Source organism: Sphaeramia orbicularis, chromosome 17, assembly GCF_902148855.1.
Source record: "Sphaeramia orbicularis chromosome 17, fSphaOr1.1, whole genome shotgun sequence".
Taxonomy (NCBI): Eukaryota; Metazoa; Chordata; class Actinopteri; order Kurtiformes; family Apogonidae; genus Sphaeramia; species Sphaeramia orbicularis.
Genome location: NC_043973.1, coordinates 21,707,842 through 21,732,265, shown reverse-complemented (window position 1 = coordinate 21,732,265; position 24,424 = coordinate 21,707,842). Strand labels below are relative to the sequence as shown.

The window sequence follows — 24,424 nt, the reverse complement described above, 5'->3', positions numbered from 1 at the left end:
TTGGAGGCTATGACAATCCTTGGCTTGGCGGCACTCTCTGCAGGCGTGGTCTTTGGAGCGTGCAATGAGTGAGCAGTGATTCCCATGTAGGGTGGGGTAATCTGGCAATCTGCATGTGTGCGGCCAGGTCTTTTAAACAGTGGTAATTGCCGATCGTCTGCAGCTGTGCACCTCATCTTTAAGGAAGCCACATCTGCAAGAAAATGCCTCCTGCTACCACCAGATGGTGGCACTGGGGGCATTATGGGGGAGCAGGGAATAAGGGTAAAACGCAATGGGGAACCAAACTTTAATAGGGAAATTATTATCTTTAAAATATTTAAAATAAAATCAATTATACTTTTGGGCACATCTATGAGTGAATTTTCATTAAATGTTCAAAACTTTAGTTATATTAGTAATGTTGTCTGAAAAAACCCTTTTTGTGGTGTGATGGAAATGACACTTTCCTCTGAATGTTGGACTAAAATGACAAATATTATATAGTATTTAAATAATGTCATTACAACCACTATCAGAATGTGTTTCTACACATTATGGAGAAGTAAAACATATCAAAATATTTCCAAAAATATGTTCTTTGATTTTCTAACAATTTTCCATACCAAATTTGCCTGTAGTCGGAGAATCACCCATATATTTTTATATTTTCTTTCTCTCCCTCTCTCTAGCACCTTCTTGCCCAGTGAACAGTCACCACAGTACCTGCATCCCTGCCTGTAAACCGACCTGTGCACACCTGAACGGTCCACCTAACTGCAGAGATGATGCACATTGCCAGGAGGGATGTGTATGTGACGATGGTTTTGTGTTGAAAGGGAGGGATTGTGTGCCCATCCAGCAGTGTGGATGTGTGGATAGAAATGGAAACAAACATCAAGTAAGTAGCAGTTGTCATTGTCTTTTTGTCACATGAGAAATCATCAGAGTATATTCTGTTTTTCCATTTATGGTAGCAGATTGACTAACATTGTTTTTGGGGGTTTCCACTGCAGGAGAGCAGGGACTATGAGGAACTATCAGATACTATTACTAGCATAATTTTCATTGAGGTTCCAAGTGAGTAAAAAGGGATAGTCGATGTGATGTAAAACCATGAATGTAGAATCATTTCTGCATCAATACAAATATATGTCATTATGTCATGATGTGGAACACCAAGATGAAGGGTTATCTCTGAAAACATTTGAGCAAATTTTCCAGTAAGCTAAATAAAGACTATGCATCGTGATAACAAGAGACATGGTTAAAACATAGGTTTGAGAACTCTACTGTATGATACATTTTAAGTAGAAAGACCAATATTCTCACCTGAAAACATCTTGAACTGCTTTATTTTGGAAATTACAATTATGCATTTTTAAGATTCATCTTCCTCCATTGTTGCATTACTTGTGGCTACAGTCGCGCAGAAGATGCTCTCACAGTAGTTTACTCTGTATCATTATTACATCCAGCTATGTTGTGATAGTACTATACCTGCAGTGGAAAAGTAAAGTGCTTGAACGAGTTGAGCCAATCCTGACAATGGAAAAGCAGTTATGTACATTACCACTACTAGATTTCTTAAAGGGGTCATATTTTGCTAAACCCACTTTTATTAGTCTTTGGTACATTTATTTGTATATTGTATGCATGTAATAGTTCAACAAGTTTGAATTTTAACCCTCCAGGTGCTGCAAAGCTATCTTTATATTCATTCCGGCAAAAATCGAGTGGAATTCTACTACCCATTTCAATTCCTTCTTAATTTGTTACATTTTATAACTAGTTACGTCCAGAGTTGGGAATAACGGCGTTAAAATTAGCAGCGTTACTAACGCCGTTATTGTTTTCCAGTAACAGGTAATCTAATGAATTACTATTTGAAACGTTACAACGCCATTAAAGTTACCGGCAGTGAAATATGGCGCGTTACTCTACACTGATATCTAACAGCTGTTATCCATCCTGGCTTGCTCAGCCAGGCACTAGAGGTGGGACGTTGGCGGATGAGTCGAGTCTTTTGAACGGCTCTTTTCAGTGAACGATAAGAACCGATTCGTTACAAGTCGTTCGTTTACGAGCCATTCTTGTATTCAAATTGCCCACACTGCCTTCATGCTTCACCTGTGTGCCCCATGAGTCTGAGTTGTCCACGCTGCCTTCACCTGAACGACTAATGACATGTCCGAGTTTGAGTTGTCCGCAGCACACCCCATTCACTTGAACGCAGCTACGTGCACAGCTAATTTAGGGGAGGAGTTATCAGTGAGAGTCCGACTGACTGGACTGAAGATATTTACCACTATCAGGGAGGAGGGACTGAAAAAATTTGAGATGTGAGATTAACTGGAGGAGCATGTTCTTCCTATAAGTACAGATCCCCTTATGTGGTGGAAAAGCCGGGCCCTGGTGGACCCCAGCCTCACCAAAGTCATGGTATGAAGTACCTGTCTGCTGTTCTACTCTATGCAACGGGCCGTGAAACACGCTCAAAAATTAGTTTCCTTTTACATATTTGAAGGTGTTTCAAAAAAGTAACACAATTACTTTCCCTGGTAACGAATTACATTTATGAAGGAGTTATTCCGTTTTTGGGAAAGTAACTAGTAACTATAACTAATTACTTTTTTTAAGTAATTTGCCCAACACTGGTTACGTAACAACACGTCACATATAAGGTCAAGACTTCAGACGAACATTTCTCTGGGTATGACATAATTGTTTGTCAGCAGCAGCGGTTGTAGTCCATACTGAAAATATATCCAAACTTCAAGCCGATTACCGAAAATGTTCAGTTGTTGGTTGAACGGAGCAGAGTAACACAACCAACAACCTGGAGGGGGTGGGGCGTGAAGTGGCTCATTTGCAATTTAAAGGGCCAGCGCTCAAAACGTGTGTCATTACTCAGAAATAGGGTTGAAGATGGACCTATGGAGTTGAATTAATGAAGAATTCAGACCCAAGCATAGCATTTACAGTTTATGTAGACCACAGGGAAATGTTTTAAAATGCATAATTCTATTTAAAAAAGAAAAATATGACTCCTTTAAAGTCTAGTGTTCAGAAAGAAATGCATTCCCTACCTTATGGTGAGTCTCCCTGTCTTGTCAGTTCGATGAAGTGTGGCACAACAACCACTGCAGTGAAAGATGTAAATGTGAGAAAGATGATGGTGTCGGACAGATTGACTGTGATGACGAAGAAAAGTGTGATGGAGATTCTGTTTGTCTTCAAAGCCAAGAGGGCAATTATTATTGTCAGAAAACAGGTAGAGTGAGACCCAACACTAAATCTGTGATACTCATAAACTATGATCCAACCTTGCAGCTCAGTGTCATAACTGCTCTACACTTGTTGCTTCACAGATTTTGAAGATTGCAATATCGATGGAGACCCCGAGTACAGAACGTTTGATAATTTGAAGTATAGGTTTTTGGGTGAGCACTCATATGTGCTGGTACAGACCTACAACTTGCCAAATCACCTTAAAGACGTGTACATAGAGGGAATTAATTCACACATTGAAGATGATGGAGATGATGACAGCAGTGAGGAAAGCCATAGCCGCCAAGCCAGGGATGATGATGATGATGACAGTGAAGAAGATGAGGAACACCCAAGATTACAGGAACTCAAAATCAGAGTTTATAATCACACTGTGGAGCTCAAACCAGGAAGGAGGCTGGTTGTAAGTATGACGTTACTTATTGTGTCCGTTTGACAATATCAGGCTGTGTCTGCCAAACAAAAAATATTCAACTATATGAGGAAAAACAAAAACAAAAAATGTTTCCTGTGAGGTCTTATGACAGGGAGGAAGGGTTTGTTATGTGTTGGATTACACTGTCATATTTGATATTTCCCTATTGGAACGTTATGCATGTTTGCTTGTGTTTGTGTGTAAGGGCCAAATAAGAAAAACAGAGCAATGTGTCAGTGGTTCAGATTTTTTAATTATTATTATTCTCTATAAGGCTGTTTGAGAAAAGCAATTTTGAAGCTAGAATACAACATTTTGTCAGAGAATTTTTAGTTCATCTTTTGAATAGTGCTGGGCAGTGATTAAAATTTTTAATCGCAATTAATTGCATGGATTTCTGCGATTAATTGTGATTAATTGCATAGTTATATTGAGGGGGGGGGTTGCTGGCATCAACAGCGTGTATTGCCTGTCAGTGATATTTCAGACTGGAAGTACTCCGGTGGTAAAAATAATTCCACATGTCAGTGCTTCCAAACAACTGTCCTTCTCAACCCCACCATCTGAAGACATTTAAAATGAAAATGTCCATGTAAAGAACCACTACTTTTACACATGTTTATGTCCCCACCAGTTTATTTCTGCTTGTGAGTGATTGACAGGAGTCTTAAGCCGACTAATAAGTACTAATACTAATAAGCCCAATAATATGTGATGTTCAGTTGTTCAAAGCAAGCAAAGGTGGTCAGAATAAGTTGCACTAATGTATGTTTTGTCCTTTCGGTGTTACCGTAGTCAGTTTGGACATAAGAAGGAACTAACAGACACGTTTCTTTCATTTGTTTGTATGGCCCGACATACATTTGCCTGTGGGTATTTTATGTTCAGGTGTTGTAAGAATGAAAAGTATAAAATAGATCTGATGTGAACCTTTGTTGCTGGATAAAAAGATGTTGTAAATCTTAAATTAATCGATAAATACTAATCATTAGCGTGTCTGTGGATTTTCCCATTCAAGTTAGCATCGAGCTAATCACATCGTAAATAAGTAAAGGTTAGTTCAAAGGCTGGCATATTATACCTAAACACAACCAATGAATTTACATAAACTTAGCATGAGCCTGCATAAAGAATTAGCAACCCATCCCTGACTGCTAGCATAAACAAATTAGCTTAAACATGTTAATAACACATTGTAATAAACACATCCAAAATAACGTCATAGACATGTTTCTAACGGCACATTTGCATGTGAAATTATTTAGCAAACAACAGAATGATTGATACATACAGGTGTTGCTTCTGCAGGAGTTACACAAAGTTTGATTCAGCATTACTCGGAAAGTTCGCTCACTTTTCTCCTCTCAGCTACACTGGTCTACAGTGCGTGTGGAGCTCCAAAATAAAAGCATGAGTTTCAAACTAAGAGTCCGTATGTATAAATGAACTAAGACTTGCTTGAAAGGCAGAACGGCATTAACGGGAGATAAAAAAAAATTGTCGGCGTTATTTAATGAATGCATTAACGTGGTAATAACGTGTTAACTTACCCAGCCCTACTTTTGAATAAACATAATCTGATACTTTATCCAAAGTAATGAAGTAAACCTGTCTAAATGTTGCCAAACATAGCCCTTCTCATTTTCCTTACAGGTAAATGGAATAAGAACTGCTCTTCCTTTCTCACCAAGTCCGGGTCTTAACATCCGAAAGGGCACTCACATTTATCTGGAGACGGATTTCGGGCTCTCAGTAGAGTTTGACGGACGCCACAAAGCAGGTAACTTACCATCACTACAGTACACAAGCCTATCATTGAAGTCAAATGGCTCAGAATGAGAGAGTTACACAACAAATTAACTAATGTTGTTGTTCCTGCAGATATTACTCTACCACACCTGTACAGAGGGTTGGTGAGGGGTCTGTGTGGGAACTATGATAGGAGAAAGAGGAATGACCGGATGAAACCAGATGGTAGCATGGCTGCGACTGTTCAAGAGTTAGGAGAAAGCTGGAGGGTCTAATCATCAGATGGATGTAAGAAGATATGCCACAAAAATATCCTGAAGGGTTTTTCCATGAGAAGAAATACAACTGTTTCTGCTTAGAAGAGCCTTTACAATATAGTACTTTCCACTTTTGCTTAACCCATAAAGACCCAGTACTACTTTTATGGCAGTTCCAAAACATCCCCCCCCCCCCCCCATCTTTCTTAAATGACATATCACCATTTATTCTAACATTATCCTCTGTATTTGGCATTTTCAGTAAAAATCTAGTATTTTCCTATATTTAATTTACCAATCATGTAGATGTCCATAACAGCTGAAGGTTATTATATCTGTACTTCTATGAATCTGGTACCTAAAAGCAGGACATGGGAGCTAAAAATTCAACCAAGATGTAGACAAATATTACAAAGCAAGTTTAGAAGCACTTTGGGTGTGTTTTGAAAATAAATATTTACTGAGATAGAAGAGAAACTATTTTTCAGACAAAACACATTGTTAGATTATTTTTATACAAAAATCCGCATGTAACACGGTAAAAAAATGGACACAAAAATTATACTCTACAATAATATTGAATATCTTTTTATTCTCTCACAGGTACATTTTGGAAATCAAAGTAAATATGCGAGGGAGAGTGTTTCACAAAAATGGTCGCTGTTGCAAAATCACTCGCGATTTATATGTGTTTGAATAGGCAGGTTCAGCATGTAACACCAGTGGACACGATGGGTTACACACAAAACCTGGAATGAGACTGAGAATCATGAAAAACCCATGTGTCTGGATTAGAAAAACCATTAGGATCCTCAAATTTAACACAGTGTCTTTATTCATAACTGTATATACCAACATTTCTGTCCTATTTTTGGCCCCAATATTTTATTTTAAAAATCATTGATTTTGGGATGGCTCAGAGCAAGAGTATAATTTTTTTTTTGCATTTATCTGAGGTCATCATTAGGTACATCCCAGGTGGGAATATGTCTAAATTTCTCTTTTATTATTGGGTCTAAAAATCTGGCAAAGTATCAGATACAAAAAAAAAAAAAAAATCCAGTTTCATAGAAAGATCCATATCAGAAACAGAGAAAACTGAAGAAAAAGTGACATTTTCAGTAAAATATATCAATAACTGAATATGAAACAACCATCTCCATCCACTGTTGTTGATCCAACTCCATGGGTTTTACTGGTGAGTTAATGTTGTAGAAGATGACGGTGTTTCCACATTCACTATGGAGCCTCTGAACATCCAAATGGGTCATATCTAATGACCATGAAAAGACAACAAACTGTATTTACACCAATTATTTATATGTATTAACAGGATTAATGGATGAACAGATATTTAACATTTTAGATTAGTTAATGCTTTTGGTCACCAGTGGCTGTTTGGGTCTTTATGGGTTAATAACTGCCAACTGCCTACATTTTTAAAAAAAAGTATGTCACACTGTGGTCAAGGAAGAGACTGTATTTGACCAGTTTATGCAAATGGTTTTTGTTCAGTAAACAACTAGATTGCTCAAGAACCTGAAGTTGAGTGTACATTTGAGAGTTTGCATAGAACGTTATTCAAATCTCATTCAAATCTCTTCTAACATCACTGTATGTCAAATATGTGCTCCGAGGCCACATATGCACAGTACTTGAGAACTCTACTACTTGTTTCATGCATTGTATTTATTCAGAGATGATGTGCTGACAACTTTGCATTTATTAGTGTTTGCAAAATATACGCTAACGGCCACAATGTAACATATATACAGTACATTGTTTAATCGTAGAAAATGATTAATGTTGACAAATGGATTGATTATCACTTTCTCATACTGATGAAAATCTATGTTATAGCTCTAATATGGAATAAATGATTTTTTCAAAACACTGCCCTTGATGTGTTTTTACATCCTTGTGTCTCAGTCGCTTTTGTACTGAATCACTCCTGTCTTTCAAATGTGTAGTGCGGGAACAATTGTGCCGCCATCAGTCTAGCCGTTCCAGTTACAAGGGCAGCTAAAACAGCATTCTTTAAATAATTCCAGTCTGAAAAAGCCACCCACTACACAAATGTACCAGAGGAAATAAGAAACACATTATAGAGAGAGAGAGAGAGAGAAAAAAAAACAACTACTGAACTTCTGTAACATGATATTATTGTACAGTGGGAGGACAAGGTAGTCGTTTTATTCTCACAGACAACGCGATCATTGTTGTCAGGAGTGGATTACTGTGCGAGTGTGTGGGTTTGTGTTAATCACTGATGCTCAGATGCTTGTATAAGTTAGCCTCGGGTACACTCGGCGGCCGCACACAGTCATGGATGGGTTTTCATTATGCATCTGTATTCTGATGGGGTTTGTTCCTCTCTGTGCTGGTAAGTATTACACCGTCACATTTGCGGAACGATTTCATAAAACAACATGAAAAATATAGATATATCGAGAATAAAAGGTTAGAATTAGTTCAATTTTTTAAAACTTTTAATTATGTTTATACATGCTGCTTTTTTAAGAATATGCTAATCCATGGAAATTTGAAAAAACAATATTATGACTCAAATAACTGATGATTAAAATAAAATAAAATAAAAACTCAGAGATAAGCACTTAGGATAAAAAAATTATTTATTATAGGAAATAAATCATGGATCTTAACAGCATTTTCTGTGTCAGTTTCTTACTGTGACCTAAATTATAGTATATACTGAAGATAAACACATTGGTTGATTCACATGAGAGATTTTTGCTTTTTTGCCTCACCCATCTAATGTTCTGCGTCTTCCTTTCTGTTATATTTTTAACATCCCTTTTTAATTATTCATTGAAATACTAGGTAAAGACTACAACACGTGTGTATCTAAATTTTCAGGTATCAAACAACAGCTTGTGAAGGTGTGAAAAGATTGTTGTAAATCTTTTGTTAGACCTGGGTAGTGATCTTTCTGTAACTGCTTCAGGGTAACACACTTTTATTCATCTATATGGATCGAATATCAAAGGAAATTTCACTGAATTGGTACCTGCAAAATGTACTGCAACAAAGAAATCACGTCATTCTCTTTATCATTTTCTAGCTCAAACAACTCGCAGTACCAGACCAACAGGTAATTTCCACATTTTTTCCATCCTAGTCTATTTTCATCCCTCCAGTGCAACAGATGTTGGCTCCATCTCAGCCTTATTCTTGCCAAATTATCCCTAGACCATTGCAGTTGGAGTGTTTAAATAAGCTATAACTACCAGCATTTGTATGTACTAAGGATGTGTCAGTCGTTTGTGTGGTTGCTGTTGATGCAAATTTGACGTAGTGATCGTTCAGTAGTTGTTAATAAAACACAGTGCAGTGTTGATGGATTTAGTGTCATCTCTGCTGTTGTGTGTTGTGTGTTGCAGGCTGTGCTGGTCCACCAGTGCTGTGTTGCTCTGGGCAAAACTCCAGCTGTAATGGGGGGGGGTGTTTCTGTGATGAATTCTGCCGGCGCTTCTCTGATTGCTGTCCTGACTATGCATCAACCTGCAGAGGTGGGGAGTAACTACATACAAATATTTACTGGGATCTGGGAGGATATAATTGCTAAATGGAATGTAATATTCATAACTGCGTTTTCTGTAATAATTATAATTAGTGTACAATCAGACTAAAATGATTGAACCACTGTGTTTTTATTCTTTTGAATGAGTCTGGCATGTGGTGCCGGGAGGTTTTCACAGCTATGAATAGACTTTTTCTTCGTCTTCATCTTCTTCCCGTTTTATAGCAGGTGCCATCCATTTCTTGAGGTGTATTAACCCTATGAATATGCCTGAATGTAGACCAGAGTTAAACCTGCAGGACCCAAAAATAAAGGGTAAAAAAATGCCAAAACAACCCACCCATCCTTTGCAGGTCTCTCTTCTCTGTCCAATAAAATGACTGTGGGAAAGTGGAGACACTTTTCCAAGCTCCTGTGGTGACTCAAAAACAGATCCAAGAGGTAATTTACTAGATGTTTTCCAGTCAGACTGCTTGAGTACCAATACACTGAACAGTGGCGGCTGCTCGTCTTTCAGAGGGGAAGCTCATTGTCGGCTTAGATTTTTTTTAAAAATGGTCAAGTTATTTAAACATAAATTCGGCCCTCCGTTCCTTATTAAGAAAATGGTCAGTGACCTTATCGTACCAACTAAACAAGAAAACGCTGAAATTATGTTAAATTGAAACAAGGAAGTACAATGAGTGTGTTTTATTTTCAGTGCAAGAAATGAACAAGTAATTTCATAGTGGTTTCTCTTGATTTCACAAGCAGAATGCGCGACGGTTTTAAACTGAACTGTGTCAGCGAAGGAGTAGATCTCAAAATAGCTGTCAATCAAACGGGATTCAGCCTTTCCACTGATCCTCCAATCAGCATGTGGAAGCCTAGTGTCCAGTCCAGCCGAGCTCCGCCCACAGCTCTATTCACCCCCAGAGATGCCAAGCGTCTGGGGGCGGGACAACATTGTGGCATTTATCCAATTACCGTCCAGTTTTGAGGCAATGAAAAAAATTGTTCCACTCAGTCCCATTGAAGTGCATGGACGTCTACATGTCTACGGGCAAATGCACTGAGCAGAGATGTATGAGAAAACAGTGCAACGGTAATGTATGAGAAATTAACGACATCGAGTCCGTTGACTCGTGATACAGCTGATTCTGAACGAACTCGTCTGTGAGATGAACGTGTTCTAACACATTTGTAGTCAATGAAATGCCAACACAACCGTACATATTCAACCTTTTCTTTTTTTTTTTTTAATTTTAGGGGAAGCCGAGCTTCCTTTGCAGTCTATGAGAAATCGCCACTGACACTGAAAGCTATTTGTTTAGTGTCCCTTTAAAGTAAAAATCCCACGAGTAAAACAAACACTAGCTCCAGTAAGGAAAAGATCACATTGTTTTTGCTGAGGGGGTTACTCAGGGTACTGCTCACCCCCTCCCCACAAGTGACCACTAAAAAAAAGCCTCTTGTCTGAGCAAGAGCTTGTTATGTCTGTTCTTGGTTTAGAGTTAAAGGGATTTTAACTCTGGTCCATGATTCAACATGGCAGATGACAGTTTAATATGTACACCACCTGTGATTAAATGGAAAGAGGTTGTCTGTTCTGACCTCCTGTGGAAATGTGGTTCCACTACCTGGTCAGCAGGTAAAAAACATCACACTCTACGCTAACAAAAACACAGTGATTCTCATTTTATGAACACATCGGACAGTTAAGTTTTCCAGTATCTTCACTTGACTATTTAGTTTTGTGGCAAGTTTAGGGTATTTCTTCCAACATTTTAACTCAAATACTTGTACTTGCTGCTTTTTCCAGAACTAGCTTTTTACTTTAGTTTGAAGGCGAATTTGAGTATTGATTCGTGCATGTGAAATGTAACAAGATAAAAAACAGTGTAAAAGATGCAGAAAAAAATAACTGATGATCATTGTTTGCAATATATTTCTATTGTATTTTCAGGTAAAGTGGATTTAATCTGAATTATAATATGAGGTTCCATTAGCTTTGCACATCAGATATTTTATCAAAGGAATTAGGAGCTAAAGAAAATGTTTCACTTTTACTGAAATAGTTCAAGCATTTCTTATACTTTTGCCATTTAATAAACATATATCTGAACTTCTGCTTGAGCAAAGCACATATGCTCTTGTGCCACCTTTGCCAACTTGTACACAGTATTGCAGAAGAAGAACACAAACAGCAGAACCCCTGCACCATTCTGAAGACTCAACAACTGTTCAACAGATTTACTGTACATCAGCTTAGAGTTTGGGATTGAGGTAGAATTGAACTTACAATACAAACCCTTGTTCCTGCAGGTAATGTTGGGGCGCAGACCCAAACCCCCACAAGGAGCAGCAGTGCTGCATCTACAAATATCATCACAACTTCCTCTGATGGTTCTTCGACAACAGCACCCACTGCAACATCTGCTTTCTCAGATGTAAACGCAACCTCAGCATCCACATTCTCTGCTACTATGACAACCAGCCAAACAACCAATAACACATCTACATCAGCAGATAACAGCACAAATTCATCCTCCTATGTCTCTGGTAACACAGCAGACAATAGTACCATGTTAGCATCCACAGTCTTTACTACTACTACTACCTCACCTCATACAAGCAACAGCACCGTATATTCACCAGTAAATATCACTATATCATCTACAAATTCTAGTGTTTCAGAGTCAAACACACGAAGCAGTTTACCTACAACGTCAGATTCAAGCCAAACTTCACCTACTACAGACTCTTCCACAGCCACACCCAATACAACAAGCACCAACTTTACAATCTTAGTATCTACAGTCTCTACAACACCAGGCCAAACCATTAGCAGTACGACTACATCAGCAGATAACAGCACAAATTCATCATTCTCTGTCTCTGGTAACACAGCAGACAATACTACCATGTTAACGTCTACAGTCTTCGCTACTACTACCTCACCTGACACAAACAACAGTACCATATCTTCGCCAGTAGATATCAGTACATCATCTACAAATTCTAGTGTTTCAGAGTCAAACACACTAACTAGTTTACCTACAATGTCAGATTCAAGCCAAACTTCACCTACTACAGACTCCTCGACAGCCACACCCAATACAACAAGCACCAACTTTACAATCTTAGCGTCCACAGTTTTTACTACTACTACCTCACCTGACACAAACAACAGTACTATATCTTCCCCAGTAGATGTCAGTACATCTACAAATTCTAGTGTTTCTGAATCAAACACACTAAGCAGATTACCTACAACATTCGAATCAAGATTCATTTCACCTACTACGGACTCTTTGACAGCCACACCCAATACAACAAGCACCAACTTTACCACCTTAGCATCCGTAGTCTCTGCAACACCAGGCCAAACCATTAGCAGTATGACTACATCAGCAGATAACAGCACAAATTCATCCTCCTCTGTCTCTGGTAACACAGCAGACAATAGTACCACGTTAGCGTCCACAGTCTTTACTACTGCTACCTCACCTCATACAAGCAACAGCACCGTATATTCACCAGTAAATATCACTATATCATCTACAAATTCTAGTGTTTCAGAGTCAAACACACGAAGCAGTTTACCTACAACGTTAGAATCAAGATTAATTTCACTTACTACAGAATCTTTGACAGCCACACCCAATACAACAAGCACCAACTCTACAACCTTAGCATCCACAATCTCTGCAACACCAGGCCAAACTACCAGCAGTATGACTACATCAGCAGATAACAGCACAAATTTATCCTCCTCTGTCTCTGGTAACACAGCAGACAATAGTACCATGTTGGCGTCCACAGTCTTTACTACTACTACCTCACCTCATACAAACAACAGTACCATATCTTCACCAGCAGATGTCAGTACATCAACAAATTCTAGTGTTTCTAAATCAAACACACAAACCAGTTTACCTGCAATGTTACATTCAAGACAAACTTCACCTACTACAGATTCTTTGACAGCCAAATCCAATACAACAAGCACCAACTTTACAACCTTAGCATCCATAGTCTCTGCAACACCAGGCCAAACCAATAGCAGCACGACTTCATCGTCTCCAGTTTCTCTTAACACAGCACCCAGTTCAGCGAACAGCAGCATAACTACAACAGCAGATCTCAGCATAATTGCATCTTCTACCATTTCTAGTACTTTATTACCAAGCACAATAGGCAGTAGCATGACCTCAACATCAGCAGATATCAGCAGAACTTCATCACCTGCAGTTCCTGCTGCTACAACTCACAGAACAATGGGCGACAGCACAACATCTACAACGGTGGATGTGAACAAAACATCAGCACCAGCTGGGTCTGCAACGACAGCATCCACAACAATGAGCACAAGTACTGGTTCAGCAGAAACTGAACACACAGGCCCCATGACAACAGGTAAATAATAAGTATATGTTTCCATATTATCTCTTCTGCAAATAGGTTTCATGTGATCACTCCCATTTGTCTGCCACCTAGATTAAACTAAAACTACTGCATTAACTTCCATAAGAATTGGTGGACAGGTAAAGTATGGACCAAAGGCAACTTTGGACTGACTATGGTTTAATTTCTATTTATAATGGGAGAGCCCAGAAAAACTTTTAACTTAAAATGGCAAAATTAACATATATTTTAATGGGAAAAAAAAGTGATTTTGCTCACTGAAAGAAGTGCTTGTTTGATAAATAAGTGTAAAACTAGTTTGTTATACTTTTTAAAAATGGAAATTGTCATTTTCTTGAATCATGTAATTATTATAATTCCAATAGGAATTTAGTAATATTATTTTTTTAAAAAAGGAAAATTTGTAAAATAAATAAATAAAAATTTGTAAAGACTTGATCTAGTTGAAGGATGCTCAAACCTCCACCACATTTTGAGTCAAAATCCTGTTGATTAAGGTCTTCTAGTTATAAGGCATTAGATAAAGATCAATTAAACTATTCTGCCAATTATCGGCACCGATAGGACATTGTACCAACAGCTGGTTTCTGCAGAGCATGGCACCAGTAGTTCAGACATATAACCCATAAAGACCCAAACAGCCACTGGAGACACAAACCATTTATTCATGTAACTGTTTAATACCTGTTGATCCACTAATCCTATCAATCCATGTAAATAATTAGTGTAAAATGCAGTTTGTCATCTTTTCATGGTCATCAGATATGACCCATTTGGACGTTCAGAGGCTCCGTAGTGAACGTGGAAACACTGTCATCTTCTACAAACATTGATTCACCAGTAAAACCCATGGAGTTGGATCAATGACAGTGGATGGAGACACTTGTTTTTACAGTCAGTTAGCAATATCTTTGCTGAAAAAATAACTTTTTCTTCATTTTTCTCTGTTGATATAATTAACTTTGAATTTACTGGGGTTTTTTTTGGTTTTTTTTTTTAATTGGTGATAAATCAGTTAAGAAATGTAGGAATAGAGGAAAAATTCATTTGGCAACTGCCACAAAAGTAGCACTGGGTCTTCATGGGTTAGTGTATTTTTTACTTTGACTTCAATGTTCAGTCCAACAGTCATGGAGGTTTTAATTAATTGAAAGATAAGTAATGCCAGACATGGATAATGGATTTTCGCTGTCAAAATTTGGGAGGACGGGATACATTACAATATTGGCTATTAGCTAATTGGCTGTTGGCTTTCTCCTTCTCCTCATTATCATTATTATATCAGGCTTTAAGAATCCACTATTGCTCAGCCTCTATAAGGAATACATTTAATCTTGTTCAACAGTTGATGTAGAAGTTTATTGCTTTTTTTGTTTGTTTGTTTCATTTTCTGCTTTGGGGTATGAGTCAGTGAAAATCTTGAATGGTGAATGGTGCAGCTTAAAGGCGTGTGATTCAGGTAATGCAGCTGGTTTTGGTGGTTATAGACACTAATCCTTTCAACAGGAAAAACAACACTCAGTCCAACTTCAGATACTAGTACTGTCACATCTGTTCCAGAAGATGGCAGCACAACCTCAATATCTGAGAGCAATACTAACTTCTTAACCACCATCAGAGCAAATGAAAGTACAGTCAGTGACATGGTTGTCTTCTTATGCTGTCATTTTCTTTTTAAGTTATGAGTTAATTCACTTCTTTCTTTAGGCACCCAACAAGTGACTGTTCATTTAAGAGTGTCTGTTTTAACCAGTAAAGAGGAAAATGATGACACCATTTTGCGTTCCTTGTCTAATGTAAGTACAGAACCTCAAAATATGCTTCAAACCAGTATTTTATTATTGAGTTTTAAAAATAAATGTGTATGTTGTTGTCTTCTGTTGTTTCGCCCACAGTTTGTGTCCCAGGCTCTTCTTGCGCAAACATGTGAGGACTGCACTTTTACAATGAGACAGATCCAACGCACTTGAAAAACCATGCAGGCTGTGAACGCATCAGCATGCACTTCTGCTAGGACTACACACCACAACATTCAACTGCAGAATCATTTGTTAAATCCAATAAACGTTGACTGCCTCTGTTCAGAAAGCCTTTGTGGTTTTTTTGGGTTCAAGTGCTGATCTTATCCTACTTAGATTCCACTTAGACAACATTCACAAGAAAAACAGCATCAGTAAATTTATGATCACACATTCTCATATGCAACTAAAGCAGATGTTTACATTTTAAAACACTGTAACATTATAGCTTACGTCCATCAAGCAAAAGGTAGTACACAACAAACATATGGCAACAACAACACAACAGATGCACATCCAAAACTTGAAAAACAGCAAAGCAACAAAAAGATGAGGGACACCACCAAACTTAAAGTGCAGAGGCTTGGATAGTTTGTTTGACTTACCATAGTCTTTTCTGTCAAAAGTGAGGAAATCCATCAAGTGCTGTGATGGTCAGTGTCAAAACCCATCTTCATGTAGCCTAATTTTTATAAAATCCGGTTACATTTGCAGATAAATCACGTTGCTTTCCATCATTTATGTCTGCATGTGAAAGTGGCTTCAGTTTCACAGTTCACCTGTCATGGTCAGCTCACATTTCATCAACTTCACCTGTTAGTTTCAATGGGTGCAATACCATATATGACCACATAGGTTAAGTGACTCTAATCTGCCGTTACAACCCAGAGGGGCGCTGTTTCCCATCTTTTCCCATGACCCCCATCAGGCGAGTGTTTCATATTTAAACATCTGAATATGTGATAATATATGTTTAAGCTTTAAAATAATTGAAATACCCATAATATAATGTATATATGTATACATATTAGAAACATAATATATTTTCAATTGGCTACACTTATACAACTATGTATGAAATTGTTTGGATTTATATTATATTGTTTAATTTCTACATTTCAGTTTTTGTTTTTATATGTGCACATGGGTTTCACTCAAAATTTACATCCTAGATATATATATTTTTATATGGAAATTCAATTTATATACAGTGCTATGCAAAAATATTGTTTTTTCTTGTTTTTTGCAGAGTTGTAAATAGCATAGATATTAGATGCCTTCCCTTCATAAAAATGTGCACAACAATAAATCAGAACTAAATGGCTTCTACAGGTGAAACCAGAATTTAATGTGACCTCTATGTACCTCGTCTCACATGTCAAAATAGAGCCCAGACAATATGTACTGTTTGACCATGTGTTGAATGAAATATGGTGTAAAACACATAGAACACATAAAACAGTTCAAGACATGTCAAGTGCAAAAGAAGGTCAGACTAAATAATTAACCCTTTAAAAAAAAAAAAACAAAAAAAAACATATTACCTGTAAACATCTTAATTCCAAGACTGAAAAACATATTCTAGCTTGCTAAATCACCTAATGGTGACCTATTATGTTTCCATTTGGGTTGAGAAAACTCCATAATGATGCTTGTTATTAGTAGTAAATATCATTAACCCTTTCATGCATAGTGGTCACTACAGTGGACAGTTATTGTACAGCTGTTCTTTTGTATATTCATGGGTTTTATTGTTTTAGTTTCGTATCAGCCAACACAGTGGACACTTATGCATCATCCCATACACTGCAATTCACACTACTACAGTAACTTTTCTGTTCTTGATTAACCTGATCTGCAGTAACATGTTTGAGTGTAAATCAATTGCTTGTCATTATTATTAAACAGTTTTTGGGTTTTTTTACATAAAGGTTTTTTGTTTGGGTTTTTTTTTGCATATTCTCTCCATGAAGTGAGTAATGACTAGTATTAGAGTACGTTAAAATGTGAGAAAACATCAGATTAGCTGCCTTAAAAGTGTTGTTATTTCATAGTTTTTACATGATCTATCAGTAAATATATGTTTCTTTGCTTCAAAAATTAAACGCATGGTGTCAAACTTTGTGGACATTTTTTGAACTCCATGAAAAATAGATTCATAACAAAATTTTCAATTGCATTTTTTTTTTTTTTAATGCCTAAAGAGGAATAAAAACACTCAAGAAAATAAATTTTGATTAAGGTTCTCATAATTCATGCATGAAAGGGTAAAAATAAATTAGGATATTACTTTGGATAGAGAGGGAGAACACTTTTCCCATGAAAATGAAGAAAAACCCCTACCCTTCATCCTAACTTTTACTGTGATTCACAGTAAATGAAATAAATCCTTGTCTATCAGTCAGAAGTGAGCCACAGTTATGATAGTATCATGTCTTTACCAGCAGATGCCACAATATCCACAGTTTCAGGACCACCGACAAGTGACACAGAAGGATACTCAAGGACAAACTGCAAGATAAAATCCCAGTATATTTATTTTATTAGTAAATTGTTTTCATTAAAAGCCTGAAATTTAAACTGAGAAACACAAATTATTACATCAGAAGATTACAGTGATGATTCTACTCACTTTAACCCTTTCATGCATAGTGGTCACTACAGTGGACAGTTATTCTACAGCTGTTCTCTTTTATATTCATGTATTTTGTTGTTTTAGTTCCATATCAGCCAAAACAGTGGACACTTATGCATCATCCTAAACACTATAATTCATACCATTACTGTAAATTTGCTGTTCTAGATAAACGTGATCTGTACTAACATGTTTGAGTGTAAATTAATTGCTTGTTATTGTTATTAAACTGCAATTAAAAGTTTATTATTATTATTTTGCATAATATCTCCATGAAGTGAGTAATGAGTAGTATTAGAGAATGTTAAAATGTGAGAAAACAACAGATTAGCAGCATTAAAAATGTTTTTATTTCCTAGTTTTCACACAATATATCAGTAAATACATATTTCTTTGCTTCCAAAATTAAACGCATGGTGTCCAGGTGAGTGGACATTTTTGGAACTGCATGAAAAATAGGTTCATTAACCCTTTCATGCATGAATTATGAGAACATTAATTAAGATTCTTTTCTTGAGTGTTTTTATTCCTCTTTAGACATTAAAAAAAACAATACAATTATTATCTTTTTTTTATAGAGCTGCAAAAATGTTCACTAAGCTGGAGACCATGCGTTTAATTTATGAGGCAAAGAAACATGTATTTACTGATATACTGTGCAAAAACTAGGAAATAAAAACATTTTAATGCTGCTAATCTGATGTTTTCTCACATTTTAACATATTCTAGTAGTGGAGATAAAATGCAAAAAAAAAAAAAAAAATTTGTTAATTACAGTCAAATAACAAGGAATTCATTTACAGTCAAACATGTTAGATCAGGTTTATCAAGAACAGCAAAGTTACAGTAATGTTATCAAATGCAGTGTATGGGATGATGTATTAGTGTCCAATGTGTTGGCTGATATGAAACTAAAGCAACAAAATTCATGAATATACAAAAGAACAGCTGTAGAATAACGGTCCACTGTAATGACCACTATGCATGAAAGGGTTAAAAAATGTTCAATTGCATTTTTTTTTATGTCTAAAGAAGAATAAAAACACTCAGGAAAAAAAATCTTGATTAAGATTCTCATAATTCATGCATGAAAGGGTTAAACCTTGGGAAATAATAATAATAATTAAAAAAAAAAAAAAAAAAAAAAACAACTGAAGCAGTGTTTTGTGGCTTTAGGACAGGCTGATGAAACATCCCAACAGTGTTATTTCCTAGGTGGGTCTAAAAGTGGTGACCCCATCACTTCAAGGAGGAGGATGAGACAAAAATTTCATTAAGAGGGCAGAAGCGGAAACGGGTCCACATGGCCTCAGGGACAGGCATAACCTCTTGGAGCGGATAACTCAAATTAGACAGGCATTGTCAGTCCAGACCCACCTTTGGCCCTGGAGATTTAATGGGACAGAGGTTCAAAACGTCCCATCCATCCTGTGCGTCTTTTCCTGTGCGTCTCCGTGGGCATTACTGGATGGATGGGTGGGTAGGTGAGTGGGTGGGTTGCATCCTACCTGTTCATCTGCCACTGTGGCGCTAATCTGAAGCGTCCTCCCTCATCCCTCAGAGGTAAGGTTTTAGCGGTGTGTGGTGCAAATCAGAAGCGTGTGTTCCCTTTAAACTCCTCTCCACGATCCCGATACGCAATTGAAGTTAATTCACAGACCCAGTCTCGGGTTCACGTTTCGCCACAGCTTTGTAAACTTAGATCATGTGGGGTCACCAAGAGGTTGAAGCGGCCCTGTAGCTCTGCGTCAAGTCTCCAAATATCAGTTACAATGTAATCGCAAAGGAATGTCGCCCAGTCTTCAGCTCTGACCCACCATTTATTGCACGAAGCTTGGCTCTCATTAGAATCAATTTGAATGCACGATGTCATTTTATTTAACCCATAAAGACCCAGAAATATTTTTTGTGGTGACTTCCAAATGAATTTTCCTTTATGTTTAACCATTACCAAGTGATTTATCTTTTGTATTTTTTCAGTGAAAATCAGATATTTTCCTATATTTAATTTACTTAACATGTAGCTGTAAATAAAAGCTCAGTAAATTCACATTTTATTAAAAAATTCAAGGAAACATGACTTTTTCAGTAAAATATATCATAAAATCGACATAAAAACCTGTGTCTACAACAGGGGTGTCAAACTCATTTTTAGTTCAGGGGACACATACAGACTATTATGACATAAAGTGGGCCGGACCAGTAAAATAATATAAATAATAAGATGAGAACTGATAAATAATATCAACTCTAAAGTTTTTTCTTATGTTTTTGAGTGAAAAAAGTCAAATTCCGTAATGAAAATGTTTACATCTATGAACTGTACTCGAACATAACATGAACAAATATGAACAACCTGAAAATTCTTGAGAAAAGTAAGTGCAATTTTAACAATATTACACCTCAGTTTATATTTACACATGTACATCACAACTTACAGATCATAGTAGATCTACAAATGCACAAAACATTTAGTAAAAGGCAGAATGTTGGTAAAATTTCACATACTTCTCTTAAGACATTTCAGGTTGTTCACATTTTTTTGTAAAAGGTCAGTCTGTAAATGTAAATATTTGTGTAATTTTACCTTTTTTTACACTAAAACAATGAGAGAAATTTGTAGTTTTCTTTATTTATAGGTTATTCTGATAGTATTTTACTGGTCTGACCCACTTTAGATTGAATTGATCTAAAATAATTTTAGCATCATTGATCGTTAATATCTTCAGTGTAATTTTTGCATTTCACAAATTCATCCCAGGGGCCGGATTAGACTCTCCAGCAGGCCGGATTTGGGCCCCGGGCCGCATGTTTGCCACCTGTAGTCTACAACCATTGCCATTTGTGAAAATACAAAGACAACACTGTTTCCATTTTCATTGCAGAGACTGTGGATGCATCTGAAAAAGACACCTGATGCTGCTGAAATGCTAAAAAATGACATTTTCCCTGAATTACCTTACTGTATTGATAGAATTAGTGGTTTAAAAGATCAGTAGATGCTTTTGGGTCTTTAAGGGTTAATACATAAAACAGGGGTGTCAAAGTCATTTTCGTTCAGGGGCCCACATTTAGCCAAATTTGATCTGAAGTGGGCCGGACCAGTAAAATAATAACATAATAATATATAAATAATGTCAACTCCAAACTTTCCTCTATGTCTTAGAGTGAAAAAAGTAAAATTATGCAATGAAAATGTTTACATCTACCAACTATCCTTTAAAAAAAATCTGAATAACATGAAAAAACTGAAATTTCTGAAGAAAACTAAGTGTAATTTTAACAATATTATGTCTCAGTTTATCATTTACACATTAAATTACAATGTACAGTGGATCAACGAATACACGAAACATTTAATAACAAACAGAATATTGTTAAAATTACACTGTTCATATTTGTTCAGGTTTCTCACGTTTTTGTGAAATGTTAGTTTGTTTTAGTGTAGATACAGTAAAATGACATGAAAATGTTTACATTCATAAGGAAAAAATTTAGATTTATGAGTAATTATATGTTATTATGATAGTATTTTACTGATCCGACCCACCGGAGATTAAATTGGTCTGTTTGTGGAACCTGAACTAAAATGATTCATATCTTCAGTGTAATTTTTGCATTTTACAAATTCATCCCAGGGGCCAGACTGGACCCTTTGGTGGGCCAGATTTGGCCCCTGGGCCACATGTTTGACACATGTGTGACATAAAATGATGTCCATATACATTTTGAAACTTTATCTTCTTGGTGAAAATATTGGTCATAAATAAACTGCATTATATAAAAGCATGTAATAGAGTTTAGTCTTTGGAAAAACTTCCTTTTAGGCTTCATCTGGTCAGTTAAGTATTGTTTAAGAAATGGAAAATGCAGTTGTAGCTCAATACTCTCTGCCTTTTCCCCTTTCTCACACAGGGTCTATGCTGTCCACACCATCAGTCTGTTAAGGTATCCATGGTTCCCTGTGGTGTTTGCATGTCGAAGGCCCCGGTGTTATTGATCCTGATTGGGCCTCACAGGAGGAGATTCCGGCCTGCCATTGACCCACACTTTTCCATGTTTCCACCCTTCTCTCAGATCATCAGAGGCAGCCGTCTCCTTCTGACTGCCTGCTTGCGTGAGATTTCTGATTGTCATATGGAAGGGGAAAAGGGGGGAAAATGAAGTTACTACAGGGTTTGCAAAATCACTAGCAGGTCTTGCCTGAGAAGTGACGTTTTTCTGGCTTGGTGACTGTCAAAACATCCCCCATGCGTTCATACTCTCCCTCCTTCTGCTCAGAAAGCTTGTGGCTCACAGGCTGTTCTCTTCTTCAAAGTAAAACTTGTCTGCCATGTGGCCTGGGTTGAATTTTTGTGTTGACGGCTGCCCGGTATTTATGAACTCCTCGTAGGGGTCCTTTTTCTCCTCTTCACTGTCTATGAAGCACTTGAAAAGCGTCATGGCAAGGAAGGAGTAGAAGATCATGACGAAGAGGATGTAAAAGTAAGCATTGTCGTAGGTCTTCCTCGTACTAGAGATGTTTGACACTGAAGCGGAGCTGAACCCTGGGCTATCCGTGGTGTTGAATACATTCCTGGTGGTCTGATGTCCACTCGTTTCAATACCAGTGTCCTCAAGTATACGCTGGCATCTGGAAAGTACTGAAAGCAGGAGGGTCCTGTTCATGCCTTTCATATCCAAAGCGGTTCAAGAGAAAGTGAGCAAACCCTGGGAATCTTCACAAACAAACCAAACAACAACACAAAAGTGAACTAAGGTGTCTGAACTACAGATGGAAGTTGTGAGAGGCGCTACACCATTTTAGGAAAGGCACGCTATGAATCATCCACCCACTCTTCAAGGGTCTTGATAAGGTGGTATTTCACTGATAAAACCCACTCCTACTTGTTCCGATTGAAAACAGAAGCAAAACCATGACCTTTTGATCATAATAGCATGATTTTATAAATGTAAATGTGTAAGTATTTCCAACATAATTGATTAGAAATGTATTTGAACCAGTCATACAGTCTTATATTACTATTATCCATGGCTGAAAGTATTTTCCAAAACTCTCTTTTAACTCTTTTTCCAATCTAAAGCTTTTTTTTTTTTTTTTTTTTTTTCAACCCGTCCTTTTTGTGCTCCTTCCTTCACTTTCAATTTAGAAGCTTGGAAGCAGCAGAGACGCCTGGATTGTTGTCAGCTCCGGTCAAGTAGTCTACTCATTTCAAAGAGTGTTGGGGTCAGAGGTTAAGTTGTCTCCAGTGTGTTGCTGCTTGACTGACACTCCGCTCGAAAGCAAACCCTTTGGCTTTTTCACTCATTGTGTCTTACAAGTTGAGCACTTGTAAAAAGGAAAAAAAAAAAAAAAAAAAGTTTTCAGAGCGTAAAGGAAATACTGCAATGTGATCTTGGCTTGATCTTATCATTGGCCATGTTAGACACACAAATGCACCATAAACAAAAGCAAGAAAACAAGCTAACGCAAAAATATGGAATACAAATATATAACAATGGTCACAGTCTTGGCATCTTTATGGACGAATATCATGAATGACACAGACAGCTGCATATCTGATCCCTCAAACCTCTAGAAGTAAAAGGGGAAAAAAAAAAAAAAGAGGGCTCGGTAAAACCTTTGTAATCTTTGGAGGGGTTTGCCAACTGGGTGAACAGTGTTTTCGTTTCACTTTGGCAGCATGAGCAAAAGCCTCTGAACCTTGTACAGCCATGTCACTGACTGATGTCCCAGTGCGTCTGTGAACCACTGTGCTTATATAATTTACAGCAGCTCTGCTTTAGTCATTACAGGGTGTGAAGGAGCCCCTAGGGAGCAGGAATTTGTCCAAGAGGAGTGTTTATGAAAGGGGATATATTTATGATTTAGTGCTCCAAGAGTGTCCACAGAGCTCATTGTTCAGAGAGCAGGTATTGTCACTATACTGCACATCTGGATTTAGCTAAAGGAGAACAGCTGGAGTATTTGAAATTTAAAAAAAAAGACTGAAATTCTTGTTTAACTGATAAATGACTCCATAAATGATTCCCGACCAGATTCATAGCTTTATGCATTTTTATATAGTTTATTATAAATAGTAAATAGTGCTGTATTGTACACAAAACTTCTTACAACAAAATCATTTTATGCAGATGTAAAAGAAAATTATGCAAAACATGTAGTGAATAATGAACAATGTGTAAGACTTGCATAAGCACTTCTGAGCGCTTATTAAAGACATACATAAGGAGACACAACATTTGAACAATACTAAATAAATAAGAAATGGAGCTAGTGTTTGCAAGTTCCCGAAGAAAACCTAATTTAAACATGCAAAAAAAAAATTAACTGTCAAACTGAATAATGTA

General features: G+C 37.0%; 2 protein-coding genes across 2 annotated transcripts; both read left to right on the top strand.

Annotated features, from left to right (window-relative positions):
- The first annotated feature begins 203 nt into the window (after window positions 1-203).
- Window positions 204-5,851, top strand: LOC115437360 (zonadhesin-like). The gene is made up of 6 exons (XM_030160587.1): window positions 204-264; window positions 672-880; window positions 3,097-3,253; window positions 3,351-3,673; window positions 5,339-5,465; window positions 5,567-5,851. Exons 1-6 carry the CDS (start codon window positions 204-206, stop codon window positions 5,707-5,709), a joined length of 1,020 nt encoding a protein of 339 aa, XP_030016447.1. The 3' UTR covers window positions 5,710-5,851.
- A 7,062-nt stretch (window positions 5,852-12,913) lies between these two features.
- On the top strand, window positions 12,914-15,632 carry LOC115436913 (cell wall protein DAN4-like). Its single transcript, XM_030159904.1, has 3 exons — window positions 12,914-13,630; window positions 15,347-15,435; window positions 15,535-15,632. Exons 1-3 carry the CDS (start codon window positions 12,949-12,951, stop codon window positions 15,607-15,609), a joined length of 846 nt encoding a protein of 281 aa, XP_030015764.1. The 5' UTR covers window positions 12,914-12,948; the 3' UTR covers window positions 15,610-15,632.
- The last annotated feature ends 8,792 nt before the right edge of the window (window positions 15,633-24,424 follow it).

Bases quoted from the DNA above. Each gene is read 5' to 3' on its own strand.
- LOC115437360 (XM_030160587.1), top strand. From the start codon at position 204: ATGCCTCCTGCTACCACCAGATGGTGGCACTGGGGGCATTATGGGGGA. The intron at 881-3,096 runs GTAAGTAGCAGT...CTGTCTTGTCAG, and splicing joins GAAATGGAAACAAACATCAA to TTCGATGAAGTGTGGCACAA. The intron at 3,674-5,338 runs GTAAGTATGACG...TTTTCCTTACAG, and splicing joins AACCAGGAAGGAGGCTGGTT to GTAAATGGAATAAGAACTGC.
- LOC115436913 (XM_030159904.1), top strand. From the start codon at position 12,949: ATGACTACATCAGCAGATAACAGCACAAATTTATCCTCCTCTGTCTCT. The intron at 13,631-15,346 runs GTAAATAATAAG...TTCTTTCTTTAG, and splicing joins CACAGGCCCCATGACAACAG to GCACCCAACAAGTGACTGTT. The intron at 15,436-15,534 runs GTAAGTACAGAA...TTTCGCCCACAG, and splicing joins TTTTGCGTTCCTTGTCTAAT to TTTGTGTCCCAGGCTCTTCT.